Genomic DNA, 27,424 nt, shown 5'->3' with positions numbered 1-27,424 from the left:
TAGCTTTAGCTACTGTAAGGCTAGCCGTGACTATCTCAACAACTAGCTTTCACTTGATATATCTCATTGTTTAGCTATCTTTTTGTCTTTGTGGGGCAGTAATAATGAGATCTCAGGACACCTTGTGGCTCTAAACAAGAGAGAGTAACAGCTTGGCTAATGTTAACGCTTCAGACTGAGCTTGACAGGGCTTGGTGAATCAATGAGCTATTTTAGTCCTGGCAGCTCTGATACTTGGGCCAGAACCCACAGTCCTGGACTCAACAGCAGCAGAAGCTTCTGTGTACGTCTGTCACTAGGGGCAGCGTGCCAAACATCTCATAAATGGTTGTCTCTGGTCTACCACAATTACACAACTACGCAAGGTGCTGCAGAGACTGGGAGCTGAAGCTGCATTTTGCCCCAATCCCCTGAAGCAGTTGTCTCCCGCACGCTCCCCGATGAGACACTGTCTAGTCGAGCTGAGAAACAGCAAACAGGTGTTGGACTGCTGAGATGGAAACTTGAAGTGATATACACGAACAGCAGCAATCAAAAAGTCAGCTGCTCACCTGTCTGTCGAGTGAACAAACACCCAAAGGTCATCAGAGAGGCAACGTGCAATACCTTTAGCCAACAACAAGAGCAAAGAGCGACGCTTGGCTCTCGCTGGAGATATACAGAGTTAGAAGAGCGCTGGAGAGTCTATGTCATTTCCTTGGCTTACCACAATCATTTCCTGTAAAGTATTTGCAGGCTCTGAAATTACAGCTTGTCTGAGCTCAGCAGGGCCTCGTTTGCTGAAAAAGGCCCCAGCTGCAGGCAGAAATGTACTCTGCCAGATCTGAAGGATCATTAGTATGAATAAAACTACAAGTGAAGGTTAGCCTCAAAGTCAATTTACAGTAAGGGTGGTTTCTTAATTTTCTGCATCTGTTTCCATTAGAGGCAGGACATTCTGGAGGAATGGATTCTCAACATTTGAGTCATACCACAAATGTATCAGTTACTATACTTTAAATATTGTAGACCTATTTCTTCTGTGTATTTAATTAGCTTTGACTGTGTTCTTTTCGGTTCTCTCATAGTTTTACGCTGCAGTTGTGAGTGAAATGCTAATTTGAGTTTAAAAAGAGCTGACTGACACAGAAAAGGGTCTAAAACCACACACACAGTGGGGAAATTCAATACATTTGAACTTTAACAGTGTCAGTAGGGTATTTAAGTTCTTGCTTAACATTTCTGTTTCTCAAACTTTCCAACTCAATAAATAAATCTGTATTAAAAGAGTGTAACTCTGCATGTTTGCACTGGTAATCATTGCATCATTGCACCACATTAAGTATGAGCAGTTCAGGAATAAGCTAATGACCCTTGAGGACCAATTTGCTGCATAGAGACCTGTATAGTTAATGGCAGCAATTTGAAATAAGAGTACTGACATGCTGGCGGAGGAATCAGGGCATGTGTTTCTGTGCTTTTTTCTGTTTTATTTTTAGTATTTTTATTGTTTTAGCATCTGTTTTTGTCACAGAAATCCTTACAAACAATACAAAACAGCTGCATAGCTTGTTCCAGACTATCAGAGAAACTTCATGAACCCTTCTCTGATGGAAACTAGACAAATAAACCAAATTTGAAGCACGATTTATATATATTAGAACACCGTCCTTGTTTCGTCTACAGACCTGAAGATCATCACTTGTCAAAATCTAATACAGACACTTCCTCCTCCTACTTTATATTTAGATAACAGACCAAAGTGACACCCACATGTGCTGTGCTGTTAAGCTGTGCAGCATTTTCCTTTGAGCTGTTTTCTATCGGCGCGATACTGCCACCATGTGTTCAAACTCTAAAAGGGGCCCAAACAACACCAGTGAGGATCTTAACAAATCCAGATATTTGGAATACTTTGAGTTGTTCAAGATGACACAAACAAGAACGTCTGTGGTCATCTAAAAAAACACCAGGTTTGTGCAACAAGTCTGGTTGGTGAAACGTGTCCAAAGACGTCGGTTCTTTCGTTCTACATGGATGACACAGAACTCATCATCTGTGAATTAGGTAATTGATACATGTGAGGACAGTATGACCAATCATTTCGTTACTAGGAGGGATAAGGGGATTCACTTCCAGTAAACATGTGTCATCACAGCTCATCTACTTCATATAGGTGTGTTCTCACCTTCACTTTCACCTTCACCTGAGGAAGACTATTTGTTGTCTAGATATTGTTCTTTAATAACTGGAAGGATTATTCTCTAGTGCTAGTCTCCACTTAGCTTCACAAGATGGATTAGAGACACTGTGCTTCTTGAAATTTGAGAAATAAACGCTCAAAGGGAGTTATGAGGATCTGGATCCCCTTTTTACTGTACAGCAAGAACCCACATACATCCCTTAAATGTGGAAGACCACAAAGATAACTTTCCTTTTTGTGATTTATTTAACCATCCTCCTCTGTCTTTCTAGTTTAGGATGCTTTTGTACCATTATTATTGTAACCATTACAGTGTATTTATGTCATATTTGTGGTACTATGAACTACATCTTTGAGGTCTCTTTTGGTCCTTTTTAGATGAACACTAATGGAATCGCTTGGATATTTAGGGAATAGCTGTTGAGCCAGTCGGTGGGCTTCATGTGGGAGGGACAGGAAACTTATGTAATACTTAAATGGTTTAATGCACCACTGTTGTGTGATTACTTCATTGTTTTACATCTGCATTTGAGTATGTTTGCAGAAGCTCTTGTACGCACACAAAACCAATAAAAATTGCTCTTAAAAAATAATAATAAAAGCACTGAGAATGATTTATTTTTTGTACTTACTGTTACGCACCACCTGGAAAGAATTTATGGACATAAATCATCATCATGAAAATTATTTTCCAAGTGGCTAAACATGGTTATTTCCACTTGTATGTGTAGAAAGAAGCAATTTATGATGCATTTTGTGTCTTTATTTTACAGGGAATTTATAGCTAATATAAAAAAAGAATGCCATGTACAGTTACATCTTTTTTTTCCTCCCAATAACAGCAACTTTTCCACTTGAGGCAAACAGGACAGGGCTCAACATATTTATGGCATTATTTATTTGAAGCTACAGCTCCACTGAAGAAAAAAAAAAAAAATCACTGCTGATAAAAAGGTGCAAGAGTTACATAAGTTTAACCTGGAGGGAGACTGTATTACATAAACATTGACTAGACTCTGGTCAGCTTTGATTTGTAATGGAATTCAAACTACCGCCGGCTTTATAAAAAGGATAAGAGGCCGTTTAACAAACAGTGGATGCCATCTAGACAGGCACTGGTACAGACAGAGGCACGGGGGGGGGTTCAGACACCTTTCGGGCAAGTCTTCTGCAGCAGGGGAGCCTCGTTTCGTTGCTCCAGGACGTCAGCTAACGATGTGTGTAGCAGCTTCTGAACACCAGAGAGCTAACAACAGTCGTTTCCTTGAAACGTTCTCCTGACTCTTCAAGTATAAGTCTATAAAAAAGGTCGAAGGAGAAGTTGCAAGAAAAGTGTCACATTGTACACAACTGGAATGAGTTCCTGTCATTCGTCATCTTCCTTTTACGAAGCTTTGGGCATTATCTACTGGGTGAGACAGTTTCCATAATACATATACTGTGCAAGAAATAACTAAATGACAGCATAAACATTCCTTTCATTGCACTTTGTTATGTTTTAAAGATAATAAAAGTTGTCAGTTGTACACATCACTGTTTCAGTTTTGCGTTTATCTTCAGTTGTTCTTGTTGAAATGATGTAGACGAGCTTATAGTTTTTAACAGTTATCTGCCTACTTTGCTAAAAATACAGAACATGTACATAAGAGAATTAACACGTTGTTTCTCTTCGTGTGATGGAGCATCTTCATTCTCCACACAGGTGGCAGGAAGCAGCTCGGCCACTCGTGAAAGCTGGCCGTCACTATTGCAGGACCATGAGTCAGTGCTCCATACATACGACTGTACATTATTAAACATATGAACAGGTGGTATTCAGAAATGGACAGTACTGTAAATGGCTTTTCCCTTTGAAACCAGGAGATCTGCCCGGTTAGATAAAAGAAGAGAAGAAGGGCTGACTGTGACTACCGAGTGTCCACGAGCTCCTTGTGTAGTGTAGATCGCAGGGCCAGTGGGAGGAAAAAGTGCCTGGATGATCTATGAAGTGCTCTCTGGAAAGGCAACTCTTTGGCGTGCAGTCCGGGGCCGATTTCGTGTTGGTGCATTAGGTGCGCGCTCGCTCTTGGTTTCGGACGGTTGAGTTTCAGCCTGCGGTGTGGTAGCGTCTCCGACAAGCTCGCGCAGGAACTTGAACTTGGACAAGAAGAGCTGCCAGACTACATACCAACCTGAGGAGTAAAGAAGAGGAGAAAAAAACACTCTTAAAAAAGAGAAAGCATTCCATTTGAGTCACAGAGGTAAACATCTGTTTTTATGAAAAATAAATACACACAAATCTTTGAAAACCCAGAAGGCCGTTTAAAAACATTTGACGCTGTTCTGAAATGATTCCCAGAATCCTCAAAGACTCTTTTCGTCTGGATGAAAAGATGTTCCATCCACTGCACAATAAAAACGATTTTTAACCCCTTTTCCCAAGCCAAACAAACATGGTAGCCTCATATGACGTCCTTGCTCAATTTGTACTTAAAATGGAAAAGTATTACTATACGCAATATGTGTTAATTTCTATTACTTTATATTTTTATTCCTAAAAGCGTATTTTGCATCTTTCTTGTGTCATTCAAAACAAAATACGTCTCTTAAAGATACTTTGGGCCCGTTTTACTAAAGCGATCTGCGAGCACTGCTTACACGCAGATCACAAATGTTGCAATTTCCCCATTTCACAAACATCTGTCGCTCTTAAATTTCAGATAGATTTATGAGGTCTACAATCCTCATGCATGCTCATGCATGTGTTGCAAGTATAGAGTTTGTTATTTGTTTTTTTTTTATTAGTTAGACAAGTAAAAATCAACATGAGAGGAAATGATCTCATCTTGCAAGTCGAAACTCGCATCTTGCGAATTTGGTGAAACAGGCCCCTGGATACCAAACAGAGTTGCAACTTTGACAGTGGTAAGTTTTTCAAAGATCTGTCAGAAGTAAAACTGGAGAGATGGAGAATAGCGCTGCTAGGGCTCACTTGGACGAGGAGTGAACACCACTGCTCAATAAATAAATAAATAAATAAATGAGCTGTCCCAAACAGTGTACACCAAAACCACCAGACACAGGAACAGTTTCTTCACCCTCGCTGTCACACTTATAAACAGTTAACTGAGACACTGTGCAATAATGCTGTAACTCTATAATACCCACCGTACTTATAATACATATAGTGTATACGCACAAAATGTGCAATACATTTAATTAATTATTGTATATTTGCACAGGCTGTATATACTGTACATAACCACCTACTATATGTATATAAAGTAACATCTAGGGGTATTGTAGTATCGTGATACGGCATAAGTTTTGTCTTTTCCTGGTTTTAAAGGCTGCATTACAGTAAAGTGATGTCATTTTCTGAACTTACCAGACTGTTCTAGCTGTTACATTATTTACTTTTACCCACTTAGTCACTATATCCACATTACTGATGATTATTCATCAAAAATCTCATCGTGTAAATATGTTGTGAAAGCACCAGTGGTGTAATGGAACATAGTCGATTGTTCATGTTTGTAAGTTATCATCAAGTTTTGATGATGTGGACAAAGGCAATTGTTTCATTCACTACCATGTTTAAAAGGAGGAAGGTATCATGCCTCATAATGCATTTTAATTTAACAATTGAGTATTGAATATTTTATATATTTTAACATTGGACATCTTAAATGTTGTTTTCATTTAAGACCATGACAAAAAGTTCCTTGCTTTACATGTTTTACAGAATATATGGAAAGCAAAGTTATATTTGTCACCCTTTTTTTTTTGCTGATCTGAAAAATAATCCGAAACCATGATATGATCTGAACCGCGAGTTTTGCAATCCGTTGCACCCTTAGAAACCACCAACAGTCTACAACAGACTACAATATTGTCACAATATCAATATTGAGGTATTTGATCAAACATGTCATATCTGATTTTGTCCATATCACCCAGAACTAGTAACATGTCACTTTTTTTTTTTTTTTTTTTTACCATTTAATATTTATCCCAGCACTTTTCACATCTTTGCACTACCTGTATCCTGTTTACAGTTCACAGAAACTGTTTCACCTATATATAAATATTCCTCATATGTACCTCTGAAGAATGTTGTGTTGTTATTCTGTGTAAGTACACTGAGAACCACTAAACCAGAGTCAAACTCTCTGGTATGCGTAAACACACTTGGCCAGTAAAGATGACTCATTCTGATATCATTTCATTTTCAAGCGAACATCCACCTGCAGTCTTGTCTGTCTCAGGCTGGACTGAGATTACAAAATGAACTTGATGTACACAGACAAAATCTAACATAAACAAACGTCGGATTGACACAGAAACGTGTTTATTTCTAGCGGGGTTTAAAGCTCACATCAGTTAGAACATGCAGAGGGGAAGGAGGGGGAAGAAGCTGACATGGTTATGGTCTGACTGCTCCCCAGCACATGATAAAAATAGAAACTCTTTACTGAAATCGAAACTTGTCTGTCAAAGACATTCAATACACTCTGACCTGTCATTTAAGGTAGCTTTACAAGGAAAAGTTTGACATTTCTGAAGGAAAACTGTGCCTTTAATGATGTTTAAACAGAATCATTAAGCTAATTTACTGTGTGTCGCAGTCTCTTATTAGCATGCAAATAAAAAGTGACCCCGGCTTTACTACACCCTAGTCCGAGGACAATGGTGAGACAGAGTTATGTAAATCACTCATCAAGGTTATTGTGTTTGAAACTCACCGAACAGCATGAAGAGCAGCGCACAGACAAGTGTGGCCACAATGACCAGCAGTGTGAGTCCGACACTTTGCCACATCTTGACAGCAACGACAGCGACAACTACAGCAGCCTCAGGTGGTGATAGCGGTGTGTTTTTCTGCTTAACACCATACACAAGATGTAGCTCGGTTAGGAAGCTATCCGAGACGAGAGGGACAGAAAAACAAACAGCGGCACATCGCAAACTCACACCAGCTTGTTTGCTAGCGTGTGGCTAGCTGAGTTAGCTGTCTGGTTGACTAACGGACGTGCGGCAGTTTCACAAACGGTCCTGAAGGAGCCCGGAGAGGACCGTAACATCAGCCAACGTTAGCCGGTCACAACGGGGTAAAGTCCTTCTTATATGAGCTACATAACTGCTGCATGTATCTGCTTGCTGTCACAGATGAGACAAGGCAGTACAGTAACTGGGTTAAGACAACAAAATCAGCGTCATGAAACTGACTCACTGCGCCTGCGCATGATCCACTTGACTTGTGGGTAATGTAGTTTATTCAAGATGTCACCCTTTTTACAGTTTTACTTTTAGTGCTGGAATATCTTATCTTATCATCATGATCTCCTTTTCCACCTCTAATATTACTACTGTTGATATTAGAAGTACTAGTATTAATAGTAAGATAAGACTTGTCCCTGAAGGAAATTTGCCGTGGACACACAATGCTGCGCTGTACAGTACTAAATAATTCATACATCTCATAAACACCATGATAGAAAGTACAATAATTACATGAAATTACTCAGAATAAAAACTAAAAATCAATCAACTTGTTTTTTTTTGTTTTTTAAAAAAAAAACAGTAGTAATACTCTGTAGCTTGTACTTCGTACCTATAGTGTAATCTTCTTTGTTACTTTACCTGCAGGAATAAGAAAAAATGTTAGATACACTGTATTTTCTAGTTAGATGCATTTTAATGTTCATATAACGGGCTTGTGATTTCTGTGCCACCCCATTGAAAAATTGCCTGGTTACGCCACTGAAAACAGCTTCACTGATACAGTATACAACAAGTTTACAGTGTTGTATACATCTTGTGTCTACAAACACGTCAGGGGGACTAAAGGTTGTAATAAAAGAAAATGAAATAGTAGATTCAAGTATAGAAGAAATGTATCATTTGATATCAGCTCTGAAAAGTTTGGCTTTTTGCTTAACAATTTTGATTTGTGAATATAGAATTTGGTCAAAATAGTGCTATGACTCATTGTCATCCTGATAATTACACTCTTAAGCCAGATATTGTTATTAACCTCTCAAATGAGGTAAAAGTTGTCCACTAAAACATACACACTCAAGCAGGAATCATCAACTGTTGTCTTATTAATATGTGCCGATAAACAAATATAAAAACAAAAACAGATAAAAATGAAACCATGTATTCAGAAAAATAAATTAGTTCAGAATAACAAAATGAGCATAAAGGAGAATTATCTCAATACTTGTCTATGTAGTGTTAATAATAACTCTGTTTTACAGTGTACTTCCCACAACTACTATCTTCACTGTACATATGTGTAGAGCAGCAACGATTAGTCAATTAATCAATTTATCAATCAAAAGATAATTAATCTGCAATTATTTTGACAATTGATCAATCAATTGCAAAACATTTGCTGGTTCTAGATTCTGAATTATGAATATTTGCTCTTTTTCTATCACATGATAGTAAATTAAATGTTTTGGGGTTTTTGGTTGGATAAAACAAGCAATTTAGGGACTTACTATACTTTGGGCTCTGGAAAGTTGTGACGGACATTTTTTACTTCGTTTTGACTTTTCATAGACCAAATAACAGATTAAGTGTGAAAATAATCTGCAGATTTTCATCGATAATTTAATAATTGTTAGTTGCAGCCCTACATACTGTATGTGCCTTATCAACACTGTATAAAGGAACAGTTATACCTCTTCTGTATTTCAGCAGGATTGTTCTACATCCAGCAGGGGGAGTCAAACCTCTTCAAGTCTGCAAACATGCTGCTGTAACCTTCTCAAGCAACAACTCTCTTATTCAGGATATCTGTTTGTAGGTGTGGCTGATGACCCTGTTTTCTGAAACTGCACATGAGTAAGAGATTTTCCCTTTCAAAGGTCATTAGAGCACCACAATCAGTATCAGAAACAGGTTTATTGCCAAGTAGGTTTGCACATACAAGAAATTTGCCTCGGTGTTGTGGTGCATAACAGTCAAAATGTGCACAAAATTACGTATATAATACGCATATAAAAAAGAAAGAAAGGCATTTACAGTAAAAATACGTAAAGCGAGAAGAGCTGCTACAGGTTTTTAAATTTTAAATTGTAGAGAATGAAATGAAATATACAAAATATTGACCAGGAATGTGTAAATAGTGTAAACAGTATATACAGTGTGCAATTAATAATAATAACAATATAAGTTGCATTAATGTAACACGCAACGTTAGATCAAAAATCACAGATGTGCAAATATAAGTCCATGGATGGGATAGAGTCCGTGTCAGTGGGGGTCCCGGGCCTTGTTGATGAGACCGGCTGCTGACGGAAAGAAACTTTTCTTGTGGCGAGAGGTTTTTGTCTTGATAAACATCAGCCTCTTGCTGGAGGGGAGCAAACATGATCAGGTCAGATCCTTTTGAACTGGTTACACAGGAAGTTCCCACCTCTGGTTTATTACACTCAGTAGTCAGTGTTTCTGAGGGGGCACAGTTTCACAATGTTGAACTTCTCAGTTACAGTAATAATCTGCTTTGGCTTCTATGTCTATGATGAAACCGCCCCCCCATCAGTAACCACTGAATGACATTTATTACCATTATATTGCATTTAATAGCAATACTGAGCAAGAAAATGTTAACAGAAAGACTTTAAACCGTTGAGTATTTAACATTAAGTAGAGAACGCTCATGAACGTGTTACTACTATTTAGCTCATTCAAGTTATACTGTTTTATGGCATGAGCTGAGATTGATTGTTCATCATTGTCCTCACACCATGGTTCACATAAGAGCAATTTGCTATGATTCTACACGAGTTAAATGCAAATAAAAACATACCCTAACCATTTCTAAAGCTGTATGATCTCAAATATTTGACTACGCGTCTACACCCCTCTGCAATTAAATGAGGCTGTGAAGGAGTTATATTTTTAAAACCTTCATTTTAAATTCTTTTAAAGTTCAAATACCTTCTTTCATTGAAGCTACTTTATCACCAAGTTCTAGGAAACACAATTTCATGAAAATGAAGGCCTTGTATCCTTGTACAAAACTAAAACTATCGAGCCTACATGGAGAGATACGAATTGATATAGACCTAAGAGAGAAATAGATTTGTGGGTGAACTGGCCCTTTAAATGGACCCGTTTCAAAGAGGCCCAGGTGTATCTGAGGACCAAAGAAGTTCACCTCTGTGAAGAACCGACAATCAGGTTAATTACACGTCTTGTCTGTGTGTAATGATAGACCGAATCCGTCCAATCAGGTAACAACTACTGAAAATTATGGTGTAATGAAAAGTTATGTCTTTAACGATTTGAGGCTTCCACGCACACAGTAACGGCACTGCAGCAGTTCACAATGTCACAAGTCTGTCTTAAAACAGCAGTCAGATGCCCATATGAACACAAATTCCTCCTGGTTATACTGGCTGTTAAAAGATCTCCTTCAAATGTGCTTTCAATATAAGTGACGGGGGGCCACAATGAAGCTTATATGAGGCTTCAGCAGTCTGAGTTAGTCATGTCAAGTGGATATTTGTTTCCCTGTTGAGCTGCGGTGGAAGTATAGTAACAAAAAAGGTGACTTTGGTGCTAAAAAGACTGTAATGTTGAAAGATATCCACTTGATTTGACTCATTTGGACGGCTGAAGCTTCATAATAGCCTCAGATTAACTTTTAACTACGTTTTTGCACAGAAGGAGGACATTGTAAGTGCATTATGAAGAGATCTTCTAATGATCAGTATGAACAGGAGGAGCGATTACAGCAAGAAAAACCTGTTTCAATGTTCATTTGGGCTCCTCACTATTGTTTTAAGACAGACTTGAAAAACTGTGAGTCTGTCATTTAAGCAGGAAAACTGAAAACTAAGATCCCTCTGAGCTCCTCTCTGTTGACCTACATAAAAAATACCAGGACCAAGTATATAACAACGCCACTGCTTGAGATACACATGTTACAATGGTAAAGTAGAAAACAGGCCGTGGATGTCAACTTTCTGTCCAAGTTATCAACACTGCTGAGGTATAACAGGAAGGGAGGAGGCCTTTCATTAATAATTTTGCATTGTAATTACAATAAATACAGTTTAATCCCCTCCTGTCATTCACTCTGCCTGTCTGTCTCGTGCTCCTCACCCAGTCTGAAATCTAAGAACAGCGCGTCATGTCTTCACTTGTGCACACTTGCAGTGAAGTGTGTCCTCCTTTCATGAACACCGGCCTCTGTATTTGCATATTACGCTAAGATGTAGACAGAGCATGAGTCATGCCCTAAATGGCATTTCAGACATGTGTGAGTAGAACAGTGTGTCTTGTCTAGCCAAAGATTATGAGCCCAGATATAATTTCACAGCCTTGGCACAGGTTTTTAATTGTGACAGACTGCAGATTATTATTCTCAGTTTTTGGATTATTAGCTTCAAGATATGAGAACAGAGAGGGACTTGCTGTTTTCACAAGTGCCTGAAAAAAAAAAGTGGTAAAGATCTTATCTGATGCATCTAAATGTTGCACGAAGGTCAGATTAGAAATGTGTGGAAATGTGTCAGTTCTGTACATCGATTATTCCATTTCAGTGAATTTATTATGTTTCGATTTCACAGTTGTCTACTAATACACGTCAAATAGGTTATTAACATCTGTTTGCTTTGTTTTTCTGTAAGTCTTGGTATCTACAGGTATAATCTTAATATTGTGTGAGATGACATATGGGTTCAGTTACCCACGAAAACTGACATGTAACACTGCAACAGGTCTGTTGTTTAGCTCCATTAGTTTTTACACTTCAGCTCTTACAACGGTAATCATTCATTTTCTTAAGTGGACTATTTCAAGAGTAGAACACCAAGTTCACAAGAGAAACTGACAATATAATTTCAGGATAAGTAGTAGTAAGTTGAATTTATGGCAGAGCTACGTTAGATTGTACGGGTATTCCTAATAAAGTGCTTGGTGAGTATATATGTATATATAACAGCAACATGTAATCTTGTAGGATTGAGCAGTAGTGAACATAATCAAGAGAGTGCATACCAACTGTTTTTGGTTTTATCATTATTTAATTTTGTCATTTTCCCAGTGGGAACACACTACATACATACAATACAATTAGTGTATAGCATGGATTTGGGACACAGCTAAAGGTCATATATGTCTCTTGGTTGTCTTTCAAACAACAATGTTTACACTCACAACATTGCAGTTCACAAACACCTCTCATTTCCTCACTGATAGATTATTTTACACCTTCTTACAAAAGCTCACACCATCTCGCTGGGTGGAGGATATTGGCAAAGAAACCCGAGAGTGGCTTCTTGAAGAAAAGATAAAAAAATGAGAACTGTAGCTCATGTGAAGGCGAGTCACCACTCAAGCAGAAGGGCCTCATCTAGAGGGCAGCCTACACCCTTCCTCCTGGAGAGTTTAGGCTGCATAGAGACAAGATACTGATCACAATGTAGTATACCGTCATTTTTCATGTCATCACTCATTTCTTTCAACTTGTTTGTCCTTGACCTTCATAGGATTGAGTGCTTTTTTTTTTTTTACACACATTAATGCATCTTGCCTAATTACAATCATACATTTTCATTAATCATGTTAAAAGAGAATATTTACTCTTTTACTGTATTTTCATTTCTTTCTTTCTTTATTTCCTGTGTGACTCTTTGTCACTTGAGGACCGGTCATGTTTTATTTTATCTCAGTATCTACAGTATGTTGAAACATTTCCTTGTTCCACAACTTCAGTCAGGTGTGTGTGTGTGTGTATTTGATTGTGCTGAATGTGTATTTAGTGCACCATATGCAAGGAAAGATCATCACATAAATGGAAAACTGTTTCCGTGAATGAGTCATAATTCTTTGGACCCACTGTGTGAGGGTTTTTTTTTCTCTTTTCCCCAACAGGTTGTTGCCCGTGTGGCTAAATGTATCCACTGTGCAACAGTACATTATATAAAGCAATCACTGACCACACTGCTCTTTAACACCTGATTCATGCAAACTCAGTATGTGGTAACAGCGGCTGAGTTAATGGACAATAAATAGTGTGAAAATTAAAACCATGAAAAAGATAAAATTAGCATTTTGTCTGTCAGTCAGTAACCAACTCAAAATTCGATAATCTCATCCTCCTAGAACACATCGACCTAATTTAATTAGGAGAACTCAGGCTGCTCCGGTTTCTCAGAACATTTTCTTCTTTGTATCTGTGGAGACGAGACTCGTGGTTTAGCTGCGGTTTATAGGCCATGTATTTCTACTGCAAAAGCAATAATGTGGTTGAGTGTTGAATGACAGGTTATGACGGCTCAAAATGTTTGTTTTAACCTACATTACTGAGAACCCATTGACTCTGTATGTTTTCAGACTGCATAGAAGAGATGTTTAAGAGCAACCCAACGTATTTGCATGTACTCTACAGTACTGCATATATACACTGTTCAGCTGATTTGCATATAGTCAGCGGTAGAATAGCACTACATTTACACAAGTACTGTATGGAAGATGTTGAGATACATGTGTTTTATTTGAGTTCTTCCACTTTATATTTCTACTCTACATTTCAGAGGGAAATACTGAACTTTTTACTACACTATATTTATCTGACACTAGTTACAAATTCATATTTTACATAAAAAACATATAATGACCTTATAAAATGTGATGCACTGTTACAGACATAACTACCAAACAGTATATTTAAGTGTTAAAATTTGGTCCACCTTGCCTGTAAACAGTAAAATGCTACAAACACATTAGTGCATCAGCAATAAGAATCAATTTATATATATAATATACAATAGTTTAACACTCACAGAGGCCGTTTTTCTGCATTATTTTTAATTTCCCTATTTTTAGTTATGTGACATTTTCCAGTGCAGGACTTGTAGTTGTAATAGATATATTGCAGTAATGAATACTTCCTCCAGTATTGTATATTGTACATTTTATTTTATTGTACATATTTTATTGTTTATTTTATTGTCAATTGTCCTGTTTTATGTTGTTTTTCTGGGCGCTGCATGGTGAAACCAAAGATAATTTTCAACAGTGTGGAAAACAAAGTTCCTTTCTTCCTCATTTGAAAATTATTAATACACCTAGTACATGCTACATGTTTTATGAATGAAACACTTAAATTACCAAAATATCTGCATCATCATGGCTACATTAGACTGGGCCTTAAGATACTTAATTCATTGTAAATAGTCTTTTTTAATGATACAAATGGAGCTGCAATGAATAGCTGATTGATTAGTCAATCAACAATAAAATAATGTGTTAATAATCAATAATTATTTTTTAAAAATTGATTACTTTTTGCCAAACATTCCCAAGTACCAGCTTCTCATTTGGGCTGATTTGAAGCTTTTCTCTCTTTTATATCGTTGCAAATTGAATATCTTTGGATTTTGAACTGTTGGTCAAACCTCAGGCTTCAGGGAATTGTGATGTGCATTTTTCACTATGATCTGACACTTTATAGCCAAAATAATTAATTAATTAATGGAAAAAATAACTGGCAGATTAATCAATATTAAAAATGATCGTTAGTTCCCACCCTTTACGCGAAACCAGCCTCTGGCATGGAAACTTACTGGAAGGGTGTGTTTTTCAAAAATAATATCGTTGGGAAGTTGAAGTTGTTGAAGGAAATCCTGCAGGATTTACTTGTGCAGACAAGACTGAGAATGACCCCCAAGTCACACATACACACACACACACACACACACACACACACACACACACACACACACGTACAAAGTGTTTGAAAAAGTAGAGAATGGATCCTCAACTACACATATATCAGAGTCAATCATGTGTTGTAACTCTCCATGACAGGCAATCACAAATGTTTATTTTATGCTGTAACAGTGACATTTATATCAGTTACTCAACATTGAAATAAAAATAATCCAGTATTGACATGCTCCATCCACCATCAGTCGACTTGCTCTGACGTAAATAATATAAAAGTGGCTATAAATTAAAACACTGACAACCTATTATGAAACTGTTCTCTGCAAGTCTAATGACAATCTTGGATCTGATCCCAAAAAGCTGAACAGTTACGAAACATGTCATTTCTCGTAATTTATGTCATAGAAAAATTACGTTAGACTCTACAAACAGTAAAGCATCCACAGCAAGTAAGTGCACTGGTAGGGCTGTGCAATATGGACAAAGTCAATATTATAATAATGTTAAGAACTTCTGATTGATACAGAAATAAAACAAATAAAAAATAAACAAATCCGGGAATATAAAGCATCATAAAGCTAGTTTTCAGTTTCAAATCTCATCTCTGAGAGATTAATTATTATTTACTATAAGTATTGCCTTTATTAATTGTTCATCACAATAACCTAACATAAATAATAACAATAATAATAATACATTGAATTTGTACCACACTTTTCATTCATAGTGAATCTCAAAGTGCTACAGTATTAATAGGAGAACATAAAGAAAATAGTAATAAGAGTGAAGATGAAAAGGCCTTCCTGAATAGAAAGGTTTTTAGGCCTTTTTTATAAGAGTCTAGGGTCTGTGCTGCCCTCAGATGCTCAAGACGGCTGTTCCACAAGCGTGGTGCAGCAGAGCAGAAGGCTCCATGGTGCGGAGCTCAGAGCCCAGAGGACCAAGCTGCTGCCAGATCTGAGGGTGTGGGTGGAGGTTTGTGGTGTGATTAGTTCCTGTAGGTGGGGAGGCGCGTGTCCGTTGATGGATTTGTATACGACTAGCAGGAGTTTGTAGTCAATCCTGAAGGAGACAGGGAGCCCGTGCAATGAAAACGCAATTGGTGTTATATGTTGGGTGTTTTCCCCGTGAAGAGTGCATTGCAGTTGTCCAGTCTTTGAGGAGATAAAGGAATAGACAAGCATCTGGCAGGGTTAGAGAGGGGCGGGGTTCAGAGATGTTTGTGAGATTGTAGAAAGATGTTTTGCATAGATTTATGGTTATAGCGTTCATATATCATCATGACACAACTGTAGGGTGAACACCTGTGAATTATTGCCCAACCGTTTGCAATAGTTGGAATTTGAATTCATAAATGTAGACAGTGCCAATATGACACATTATATTTTATGGGTATTAACCCTTTTAATCACATTAAATGTCATTAAAATCCACTTTTTACTGTTACATTTTAAATAAAGATACAATTTGTATCAACTGCATACTGCCTCTTATCTGGTTCACTGAGGCAACTTATAATATAACAGTTCCAAAGTATTAAATACAGTTTATAGCAAGGTGGATACCACAATACAAAAATACACAAACTCATGTTTATCATAGCAGTCTTTCCCTTGAAAGACGTGTTTCAGACCGGCACTGGACTCATCTCATCCTGTTCTGACTCTGCAGCATGAGAATCTCAGCGGCCAACATCTGCGGGTCCATCAGCTGAGGAAACCTGTCCATGGCCATGTCTACCAACTGGACACTGAAGATAGCCAGGAGCTTTTTCCGGACAACTTCTCTCTCCTCCCTGCTGGGTGGGTGCTCCCCCGGCAGGCTGCGAACCGCTGGAGAATGAGCACCAAACGGATCGGACCAGTACAGCTGCTGCTGGCAGCTGTAGCTTCTGCTATGCTGGTAATTTGCCGGCTGGTTGTAAGCAGGCATGCTGACTGGGTATGCACCGAAGCTGGCGTAATGAGGCGGGCTGTAGCCGCGGCTGCCCACCGGCCTGATGCTGTGATGCTGGTTGTGATGCTGGAAAGCTGGTGTGGTCCCCAGAGAAGGGGGCCCGTGTGAGCAGCAGCTGCACGGTGCGCTTCTAGGTAGGTAGTACTGTTGCCGTAAACTGTGGGGCTGCTGGCTCCAAGGGGCCTCCTTTGGCTGGCTGTCTATGGAGCCCAACCCCGAGTCTAGCTGCTCCTGAGAGCCACCATGCCGCACAGAGCCCTGGTCAGAAGAAGAGTGTAGGCTGTTCTTCTCCTTTCTAGATGAGGCCCTCTTGCTGGGGCGGTGACTCACCTTCACATGAGCTACATTTTCATTTTTATGATCTTTCTTCAAAGAGACGCTCTCGGGTCCCAGAGTCAGTTTCTTTGCCATATCCTCCACCAGCAAGAGGCTCTGGCCCGGTACAGGACTGATGCGAGCTGAAGACTGATTCTGAGCAGTCAAGGGGTGCTTAGCGTTCTCACGAAGCACATCAGCAAGCAAGCGATTGGACTGTTTGGCTCGTTCAGGATGGTGGAATTTACATTTGATCCCGTAGGTGCATTTCTTTCCTGAATAAAGAACAAAACATAATAATTTAGAAGTGCTGCTGATGTAAACATGATATCAGTGGTGCTTTTTGTCAACATGCTCACAATCGCAATTCTGATGTTTGGTGGGTATCTTTTTTTTTTTTTTTACACGTTTACTACTTAAGGGGTCACCAAAGTTATTACAATTAATCCCGAGGGAAACATGAATGTATGTGCAAAATGTCATGACAATCCATCCATTTGTTGAGACATTCTACTCAAAACCACCTCTGGGAACCATAAATTTCTGTACAAAACTAATGGCAATCCCATTAGCCTCAGCTAATAATTTGTGTTTAATGCTTATTAGCAAATATTAGCTTGCTAATTTGCTAAACTAAGATGGTGGACATGGTAAACATATTCCTGTTAAACATAAGCATCTTATCACTCTGACATTTGCATTTAGCTGAAAGCAGCGCAGTGCCTTCGTAGCCTCAGAGAGCCATTAATATGGTTTGTTAAGAAAAATAATAAAAGCATGTAATTTGTGTCTTATACCATTGAGAAAAAATACCAAGCAGGACCAGTAATGTGTTCTCTCACCATAAGGACATGGCTGTTTTTTCTGAGTCTTTGGAAACTTCCGCAGGAAGTTCTCCAGGGTTGGTCCATGTCGACCCAGAGGATCATCAGGAGGCATAAACCTGCGTCAGGGTGAAATTCAATTAGTCTGAAAGTGGAACGGACTTTTTCCTTTACAGCTTCACACTTCGTCTTCCCTGCTGACTCATTTGATGATTTATCTGTTTTACATTCCAGGATGAAAGCAGCCAGGGAAGCCCCGTAACAAGACGGCAGAACTCACTTGTCATTGACGAAGGAGTACATCAGCAGCCTCTCTTCGATGAAGCGCTTCCACTCGGGCTTCTCTCCCTGAATGTCGCGGTACATGTCGTTGGACACGATGATGCCGTCAGACTCGTAGCCCAGCTGGACAATGAAGCAGTCATCATTACAAACCACCCGTTTCCCTGCAACGCGACGCGAAGGTGTGAACACCAGAATCTTCCTCTTTTCCAGATCTCGCAGGATGTGCTGATCTGTACAGCAAACATAAAGTCACATTAGGTCATTGTTAAGTAAATCAAGTGTAGGTGCAATAAATGTCGCACACACCTTACATAATTATCATTTCATTCAGGAAGCTACAGTAACATTTTAATGAGGGTCTTTCCCAGCTGGCAGATTTAACCTAGTTAAACATTAAACAAGGGCTCTAAAAAGTACATCCAGTAACAAAACAGTTTATCTGCTTGAGCAATCTGTTCATCTACATAGAGCAAACACGATCTGGTTAGGGCTGCGCAGAGTGCAGGCCACCACAGTGATAGTTCAAATGGTTATCTTTGGGTATCAAAAACCACTGGAAAAACCCTGCATTTGTAGCTTTTGAATTATAGCTACATAGATGAAAGATGAAGCTCATTTACTTACCATTTGGAAAAAAGAACTGCGGGGGGTATTTCCCATTTTGAGTAATACAGTTCAGTCTGAGAATCAGCAGTTGCATTAGAGCAAACCGTTTTTTCAGTGTTGGCTGTCTGTTAAGTCTATGCAAACTGAAAACCATTTCAAATAGGGCTGCTAACTAACAGTTATTTTCATTATAGATTATGCTGCCTATAAGTTTCTCCATTATCGTTTAGTCTATAAATTATCAGCCCATTATAGTGATGGATCACTGCGCTTGCCCTTAAACACTACCCAGAACACAAGTTGGAATATTTTAATGCCTTCTTTAACTGTCTAAACATAGAAAAGCAGCACGTTATCACCTTTACAAAGCTGTAACCAGTACATTTTTGCATGAAATATGTCTTTACTTTACTTTGCTCTTAATCAATTAATCAACTAATCAGCAGTAATTTCAAACATGATAAAGAAAATGGGCTAAATCTGCTTTTTGAATCGCGATAATGAGCATAATCAGACCGCACAGCGATTAACAACAAGGCCAATGTCATGTGATCAACAGCACCAAGCAAAGAAGGAAGTAGGCGACATTAAAAGAAAGTGGATCCCTGTTTTCATACCTGTAATGGGAACATCTGGCCTCGGCTGCTCCTTCCTCCATGAGGGAACAAACACAGTGATTTGAGTGTGGCCTCTCTCCAGGAAGAAGTTCACAGCCAACTGGATTCCCAGACAAGAGAAAACTTCCTTGTTCCCATGGCTGAATGAATGCATGAATGAAAGGAAAGCAGGAAAAAATTAATGGGAAACTAGAAAACATTCAAACTTGAACCATTAAACAATGTCCCGTCTGTGGCTGAAAGCTTCCTTGAGTCAGTTTGGACCAATGACAGAAGCTCACTTATCAATTTACCCCATCACAACATTTGTCATGTGAATTTGAGGAATACAAAAGAACAAAGTTGTTTCAGACAGACTGAGGTTGATAGAGTGGTTTAGTCATTGAAAGTATACCTACAGTATAAGGACTGAAACTAACGATTATTTTAATTTATGCTGATTATTTTCTCAATTCACTGATTAATAGTTCGGTCTACATATCAGAAATTAGTGAAAAAATGTCCATCACAAGTTCTTAAAGCTCAAAGTGACGTTGACAAATTGCTTGATAGTCCAAAACAAACATATTACATTATTAATTATTATATAATTTACTGTCATGGAAAAATGAAGAAAACCAGCAAATATTCACATTTGAAAAGCAGAAACTGGTGATTTTCAGGTATTTTTGTTTTTAAAAAATTTAACAATTAATTGATTATCGACCATTAATGAGTACTCAACTAATTATATAAAAGAGAAACAGGAAATGGAGCTTCATATGGAGATTAAGCAGTTAAACAGATGTAAGATCACTCATATTTGTTGAGAATGTCAGAAAGTAACTGTTTCGGTAAATGGTACGTAAAGCGCTACAACAAATACCAGGATAAAAAGGTCCCCATGACTTATCAGGAACTTTATCTCTGTAAATTCCCTGAAGTAAGTGTGACGGGAAACGGCAGATATTTGGTTACAATAGCAAGCAAGTAAGCAAAGTTTATTTATATAGCACCTTTCACAGACACCAGTCACAGTGCTTCACAGTCAAAGAAAATAAAAACAAAATACAGTCAAAATAAATAAAAACCAGATAACATATACGAGAACAGACAAAATAGACAAATTAAAATATAGAATACCACATACTACCCAAATGCCTGTCTGAACAGATGAGTTTTAGCTGCTTTTTAAAAGAGTCCACAGTATCCAAGGAACTCAAGCTTATTGGGAGACTATTCCAGAGTTTAGGGGCTGCCAACTGGAATGCGTCTTAAATCTCCCCCACATCTTAAAATGTGTTTGAGATACACTTAGAAAGCCCTGGGTGGAGGACCTAAGAGCTCGGTTTGTGGTGTAGGGGTGCAGAACGTCCGTAATACGCTGTGGAGCCTAGCCATGTAGGGCTCTATAAGTGAGCACCAAAATTTTAAAATGAATTCTACAATGAACTGGAAGCCAGTGCAATGAGTCCAATGTTTGTTACAATACTATTAATAGCAAGCAAAGAAAGTGGTAGCGGCCCTGATGCAGGACCGATGGCTTGTAAATTGTTTAAGAAATCTTCTTGATGAAAAAACTGACACATATTGAGACTAAAAGAAGCACAACTGGAAGAAAAATTGGGAAAAAATTGACATTATACATGACTAAAAACGGCAACATTTGAACAGAGCTGCAAATAAATTTATCAGCTGGACTTATTTTTGTTGGTTTTTTGATGTTTTTTGTTTTTTTAATGTTTCAAACCTCTTGTCAGTAAAGATTTAAATGAAAAAAAAAAAGATTCACGTCAACTAATTGTTAAAAAGTTGTTAAAAATAGACCAATAATTTCAGCTCTAACACATACCGACCAGGCTAAAATAGAAGATCTGCGTTAGTGAATTTCCCATTATACTAAAATCTGATCAAGTCATATTGTGAAATAGAGGAATCTTAAGTTTTTTTCATCTCCATCCAGTAATCGATTTAGATTTGTTATTATCCACTTATTACCTAGAAAGCTCTATCAGTGTGTAAACAGTATTATCAGAACATCTGATCTGAGAAACATTCCCACATGTGAAAACATGACACTCTGTCCCCGTATACTTACTGCAGCAGAACTCTGCTGTGAAAACATGACACTAAGTAAAATATGAGTGTTTGAAGCCTTCAGGGGATCTGTCATAGTTAAGGCCAAGGCAGGTGGGAGGACAAGGAAAGACAGCCTATAGGACGGGGATAGAAATGCTGTCAGGCCAGTTACTGTTGAAATGGGGTCTTACTTTATAAGAAGCACTGGTTTTAAAGGAAACAAGAAGGCTTTCGTATACAGTGCTTTCCCTGATTTGCATATTCGAGCAGCCAGTCTACAATGTGTCTGTACGGGCATGCCTGGCTGGGAACGGCTAAAGGATAGAGAGGTGTGTATACTCTGCACACACACACACACACACTTTATAATATTTTATGACGTCTCACTCTCGCCCCCATATTTTGTCCCATTTAGTGTTCCTCTGCACGTCATACCACGTATGAGAAGACGATGAGGGAAAAGGTTGAGTGTACACAAAAGCAGAGTTACCTAAATCATGGAAAAATCATGGTAATATAAGTGTTTCTGAAAAGCTGAACAGAAAATAACAGTTACTGCTTGTCTTTTAACTCTATGACAACCTCATTGAGTGTCCCCGAATTAGCTAGATAGCTAAATTTCATCAGCAATCCCTGGGCAGGCAAATTTACAAAAGAATTACGGTATCAAAACAAAAGAATTGTGGTATCAAAACAAAAGAATTGCAGTCGGTATTGAAACCATGCATGCTGCCCTTTTCTGCTGACCACATGAAAGTCAACAGTTGGGTGAAGTTGCAATCGTGTTTACAAAACTGGTGTATTATGCTTTTGAGTAAACTTACATTTGTGGGAAACAGTACCTCAGGCGTTGTGCAGTACAAATATAGAGCAATGCAGCCCAAACCAATTTCCAGTCACAAAAATTTGTCATTTAGGTTAAGAAGCTGGGATCTCTGAAAGTATGATCAGATTTCTTATTATTAGCCATGCTAGCAGTATGGGATGTCGGTCTGTGGGTCAGTTAGTCCACCACTTTGGTGACTGAAATATCTCAACAACTACTGGATGCATTGCCCTGAAATTTGGGACAGCCATTCACAGTGCCCAGTAGATGAGTCATAGAGACTTCAGTGATCCCCAGACGTTTCCTTTAGCACCACCAGCAGGTCAAAGTGTTCAATTATCCAGTGAAATATCCCAACATCTACTGGATGGATTGGCAGAAAATGTTGTACAGACATTCGTGGTTCCCAGAGGATGAACCCTGATGACTTTGGTGATCTCCTGACTTTTCCTCTCGTGTCAAAATATGATTGATATTTGTGGTTTTGAGTAGAATGTCTCAACAAATGGATGGATTGTCATGACATTTTGCACATACATTCATTTTTCCCTCAGGTTGAACCTTAACTTTTCATCTAGCACCATCGTCACGTAAAAATAGTTTATAACTTAACGCATTAAACTAAGATGATGAACATGGTACAAAATTATACCTGCCAAACATCAGAATTGCCAATGTGAGCATGTTGACAAAAAGCAACAGTGATATCACGTTTACGTCATCTGGGATGGATGGCAGACATGAGAGAGAGTCTCACATTTACAACTTCTGAGAAACAGTCAAATTATTCTAAAGTTGAGTGAGGGTTATAAATACTGTGCATTGACAACACTAAATACATTAAATTTGGATTTAACCGCCTTGAAAAATGGATTTTGGCAGATAAGAGGCGTTTAGGACTTCCTCAGTTGTAATTACAACTTGGATGTTAGTACTATTGACCAGTCCTAAACTTATACAATAACTCCAATATGACATAAACAAGGCACAGGCACAGAGCTGCTAGAATAACTGTAGAATCCCAGTCATGTAGTACATATTGCTAATAACTTGTATGACTTAAGTTACACACTTACTCGTCTTAAAATCAAATCAATTTAGTTAATTTAAGAAATTAAATGTCAGAAAAGTGCATCAGAAGTTAAATGTTCTACTAATATTTTAGTTGTTGGTTCCCTTTGAATCTTTACACAGAGATATCTTAGTTTATAAAACCCCAATCACAAAAACTTTCACTATATCTTGACGCACTAAAAGCAAAATACAAGCCGTCAGAACGACATGAGGCACTCAAGGTGGAACCTCTCACAGCTGCAGATGAGGCAAATCCGCTTTGGGCGACATACTACCTCACGTACGGAAATTATCTCCAAAACAAACTAAGAGTGAATCATCAGGTGACTCAAGGTGAAATTAAACACTTGAAGTGCTCTTGCTTAATCGTGGTATTACTTTCACTGGTGACATGCCTACAAGTGTGTAATTGTGACTTTTGGCTAAATCTGTAATGTGAAGCCCATCATAATGTAAAAGAGACCTCAGTGTGCCTCCAGATCACACTAAAAGTTAAATAAAAAGTGTGTTATGTAATAGATCATGATAATTACAGTAACTGTAAGATGCAAATAAGTAAAAACAAAGAATGTTCAAGCTTTTCTTAAGCAAACAAAGGTGCTTTGCATATTACTCCTCTACCTGTCCTCAAGCAATTAACAGGTGTAGGAGAGGTTAAAGCAGATAAAGATTTTTATAAAGCCTTGCATTATTTTCATTATGGATTAATCTGCTGATTAATTTCTTGTTTGAGCGATGAGTTATTTGGTGTGTAACACTTATGAACATAGTGAAAAATATCACATATATCACAAGTTCCACAGTTCAAAACCCAAAGATATTCAGTTTATAATGATATAAAACAGAGACAAACAGCAAATCCTCACATATAAGAAACAAGAACTGGTGATTTTTGACATTTTCACTTGAAAAATTACTTTAAAAAAGAAAAAAAGTATTAATTTTGTTCAGTTTCTCACCTCATGGCCACATTGCTCCCATCTATAACGATGGGTCTCAGGACAGCTTCTTCCTCGCTGGTCTCCTCTCTGCTTTGGGGAGACGTGACAGTGACAGGCAGCTGCAGGGTGGGACCCAGAGCCTGTATGTCCCCTCTGGGCACCAGCACCGACATCGTCACAGGCCCCTGCCTGGTTGCCTCCGGGCCGGCCCCTTTCCTTACCAGCTCCCCTAGAACCTTATCTGTGTCCATGTTGGGGCCGTACTTCCTCTGAACAGCCTGGACCTGCGCTGTGGAGTACCCGAGTTTGTGGAAGAAGTCCAGCTGGGAGTCCAGATGATGGAGGGAAGGATCAGGCTCATCCGGGGTAACACAACGCCCACTGGGCTCCATTCTCTTGCTGGCAGGGCAGGATGAGTTTTGAACTGTGAGGTTCAGAGAGCTCGTGTCGGGGATTTTACTCCATGAGTGTGCAGCTGGGAAGAAAGTGACATCAGCATTCATCTCTTCCTCCTCGGTGCAGCCCGTTCATGTTCCACCTTTATGGAAAAAATATAATAAATGTTTCTGTGTCCTCTCTAAAAAGACAGAATAGTTTAATATGTGCTGAACATTTTTCATTACTTTTCCTTTGTAGATATGTGAAAATATTTTAGATTCCTTTAGAGATGAAACAAGTAGTTGATTAAATCGATTAGTCATTCAACAATTTTGATTCAAAGGCAATTACTTCTGTTCTGACAGTTAATTTTATATCTTTGGGTTTTTGTAATGTTGGTTGAAGGAAAAGATGTCACCTCAGGCTCAGGGAAACTGTGGTGAACAATTTACAACATTATCTGACATTTTAAAGACCTAATGATGCATTGCTTAATCAAAAAAGTAATCAACAGGATAATCAGTAATAAAAATAACTTTTAATGTAACTTTTATCTTTGCCTAAATCAGAATATTACTTATTACAATAACAATTGTGATTAATGATTAAAGAAAATACCAAAAAAAATTAAAAAAAAAGAAAATCTTGATTGATTTATGCCTTGTCATGTCTATAAAACAACAGAAAATGAAGAAAAATGCTTATCACAGACATTCAAAAAGTCCAAAACATAAATATATTCAGTTTACAATTATATATGTATAAAAAAAAAAGCAACAAATCCTCACATTTGACAGACTGGATGGGCGTTTTTGTTTGAAAAATGACTGAATAAATCAATCGATTGTCAAAATAATTCCAGATTAATTTTGTTGATTGACTGATTGATATATCAACTAATTCGATCTACAGTCCTGACCATTTTTTGCTTCTTTGTAACCTGATCATCTATGAAAATAAACTGTTTACTGCTGCTGAACTTGAGTTGTGACTGTCTACAACAAGTACTTGTTATTCAAAGATAACACCGACATGCTGAAACTGTGTAGATTTTATACACAACCAGCTTCAGGTAAGAAAACCTGGGCTTTAGTGAAGTCTAGAAAAAACACAGCAGATAAACATTAGAACATGAGACACTTAAAATTTTGTCTTGGCGATCCAAGTTAACAAGATAATTTGAAAAGAGAGCTGATAGGGGGAAATAAACGATCATAACAGAGATTGTTATGTCACTCTATCGCTATCTGAATGAATAAAATAGGAGTGAAACACCACAATTTCTCATTTTGTGGTGACTCCATAGTGAGCTCCTCACTAACTTCGCTCTAATTTTGGCTGCTTGTGCCACTGAATACAAACAACCCCGCTCCGGCTGTTTCCTCCTCAACTTCAACTTCTTAAAACAAGAGAGATAAACTCACCTGCTCGTCAGACGAGTCTTTTAAAAAACACAAATGTGCGGTTAAATGTGCCCTTTCGCTCAGGTTTTCACATGGAGACTGTCACAGCTGAAACTTGTGGCGACGCGAAGCTTCCTTTAAGCATATGAGCCGGTACGAGGAAGTTGGGTTTTTTCCTTTTCTTGACATCAGCAAATAACCAGCAGGCACCAACGTGGAGGTGAGGCCGAGTCACATGCTGGGATTCCTGTAAAATCTGATTAGTGAAGTGTAGACTGTCACCATCTCCATTTATCTGCTTTCAGTTACGCACAAATAAATATACTGAGAATATAAATACGATTAAAAGTTCTTGAAAGGCATCCACTCACGAAATTACTCTTCACAGCTTTTAGTAGTCAGTTTAATGTTGCAATTTCTGCATCAAAAATGTCCTGAAGTTCTCCAAATTAATGTATAACATTTGTTCCATCAACTTATCTCAAGAGATAACGCATCATTTACACCGAACAGTGTCTTTAAAACCATAATATACCCATTATTATATGTATTTTATGCTGTCTGTCAGGGCCGGATTAATCCACTAGGGGGCCCCAGGGCATAAAAGCATTTTTGGGCCCCATATCCTGCCTGTAGCACCTCACCCCACGCTCCCTTTGGCTTTGGCCTCTGACATTTTGTGTATTGTATATTTTGTTTAGCAGATTGTGAATATTTTTCTTAACAACTTAATCATCTAGTTTCCCCATAAAAGGGTCCAGACGCTCCACATCGGGAACCACTTGTATGATTTATCATACAATCATACAAATGAAATTATTGTTGTTCAGTTATTTTAACACAAATTTACAAGCCTCAGCTCATTTACATTTCTTACAGATGTGTGACAAGGCCACAGTCTTTAAAATTACAGCCTCACTCTTGCAATGTTTTGTATACTTGATCTCTATAAAAGAGAGCAATTTTATTGATCAGTGATGTGGATCAGCTACTGCTTTAGAAGAGAATTAGAAAAAAAAAAAAATAGAAAAATGTGAGAAAAATAATTTGAGTCCCAAACTTGATGTCATTATTTGGAATTCAATTGTGAAAAAAGTCATGGTTCTGACGAAAAACATGCAGTTCTTTAGCTTGAAATTATAATTCTGATAACAAAGTTAGTATTTTTTTTATATTCCATTCAAAATTCTGATTAAAGTTAAAATTCTCAGAATTTGGGGGAAAAGTAAGGTGAAGAATCAGCAGTTCTTGACTTTCTTCCTTGATCTTCACATCTGAATTCTGACT

General features: G+C 38.1%; 2 protein-coding genes across 2 annotated transcripts; both read right to left on the bottom strand.

The window, feature by feature from the left end:
- Positions 1-3,057: 3,057 nt before the first annotated feature.
- smim13 (small integral membrane protein 13) lies at positions 3,058-7,396 on the bottom strand. Its single transcript, XM_044336492.1, has 2 exons — positions 6,907-7,396; positions 3,058-4,353 (listed from the first exon to the last, which is right to left on the bottom strand). The coding sequence occupies exons 1-2, from the start codon at positions 6,980-6,982 to the stop codon at positions 4,163-4,165; spliced, it is 267 nt and encodes an 88-aa protein (XP_044192427.1). The 5' UTR covers positions 6,983-7,396; the 3' UTR covers positions 3,058-4,162.
- Positions 7,397-14,989: 7,593 nt separating this feature from the next.
- zc3h12ab (zinc finger CCCH-type containing 12Ab) lies at positions 14,990-26,381 on the bottom strand. The gene is made up of 6 exons (XM_044336601.1): positions 26,159-26,381; positions 24,375-24,894; positions 19,458-19,597; positions 18,230-18,464; positions 17,968-18,068; positions 14,990-17,400 (listed from the first exon to the last, which is right to left on the bottom strand). The coding sequence occupies exons 2-6, from the start codon at positions 24,857-24,859 to the stop codon at positions 16,499-16,501; spliced, it is 1,863 nt and encodes a 620-aa protein (XP_044192536.1). The 5' UTR covers positions 24,860-24,894; positions 26,159-26,381; the 3' UTR covers positions 14,990-16,498.
- Positions 26,382-27,424: the final 1,043 nt, after the last annotated feature.

This window comes from Thunnus albacares, chromosome 19 (genome assembly GCF_914725855.1).
Source record: "Thunnus albacares chromosome 19, fThuAlb1.1, whole genome shotgun sequence".
NCBI lineage: Eukaryota > Metazoa > Chordata > Actinopteri > Scombriformes > Scombridae > Thunnus > Thunnus albacares.
This window is presented reverse-complemented; position numbering and strand designations above follow the sequence as displayed.

What these genes read in the sequence shown, in the direction of transcription:
- smim13 (XM_044336492.1), bottom strand. Translation starts at nt 6,982, where the DNA reads ATGTGGCAAAGTGTCGGACTCACACTGCTGGTCATTGTGGCCACACTT. An exon ending in GCTGCTCTTCATGCTGTTCG is followed by an intron (nt 4,354 to 6,906) that starts GTGAGTTTCAAA and finishes TTTACTCCTCAG; the next exon opens with GTTGGTATGTAGTCTGGCAG.
- zc3h12ab (XM_044336601.1), bottom strand. Translation starts at nt 24,859, where the DNA reads ATGAATGCTGATGTCACTTTCTTCCCAGCTGCACACTCATGGAGTAAA. An exon ending in GCCAGATGTTCCCATTACAG is followed by an intron (nt 18,465 to 19,457) that starts GTATGAAAACAG and finishes TTTGCTGTACAG; the next exon opens with ATCAGCACATCCTGCGAGAT. An exon ending in TACTCCTTCGTCAATGACAA is followed by an intron (nt 18,069 to 18,229) that starts GTGAGTTCTGCC and finishes ACCCTGACGCAG; the next exon opens with GTTTATGCCTCCTGATGATC.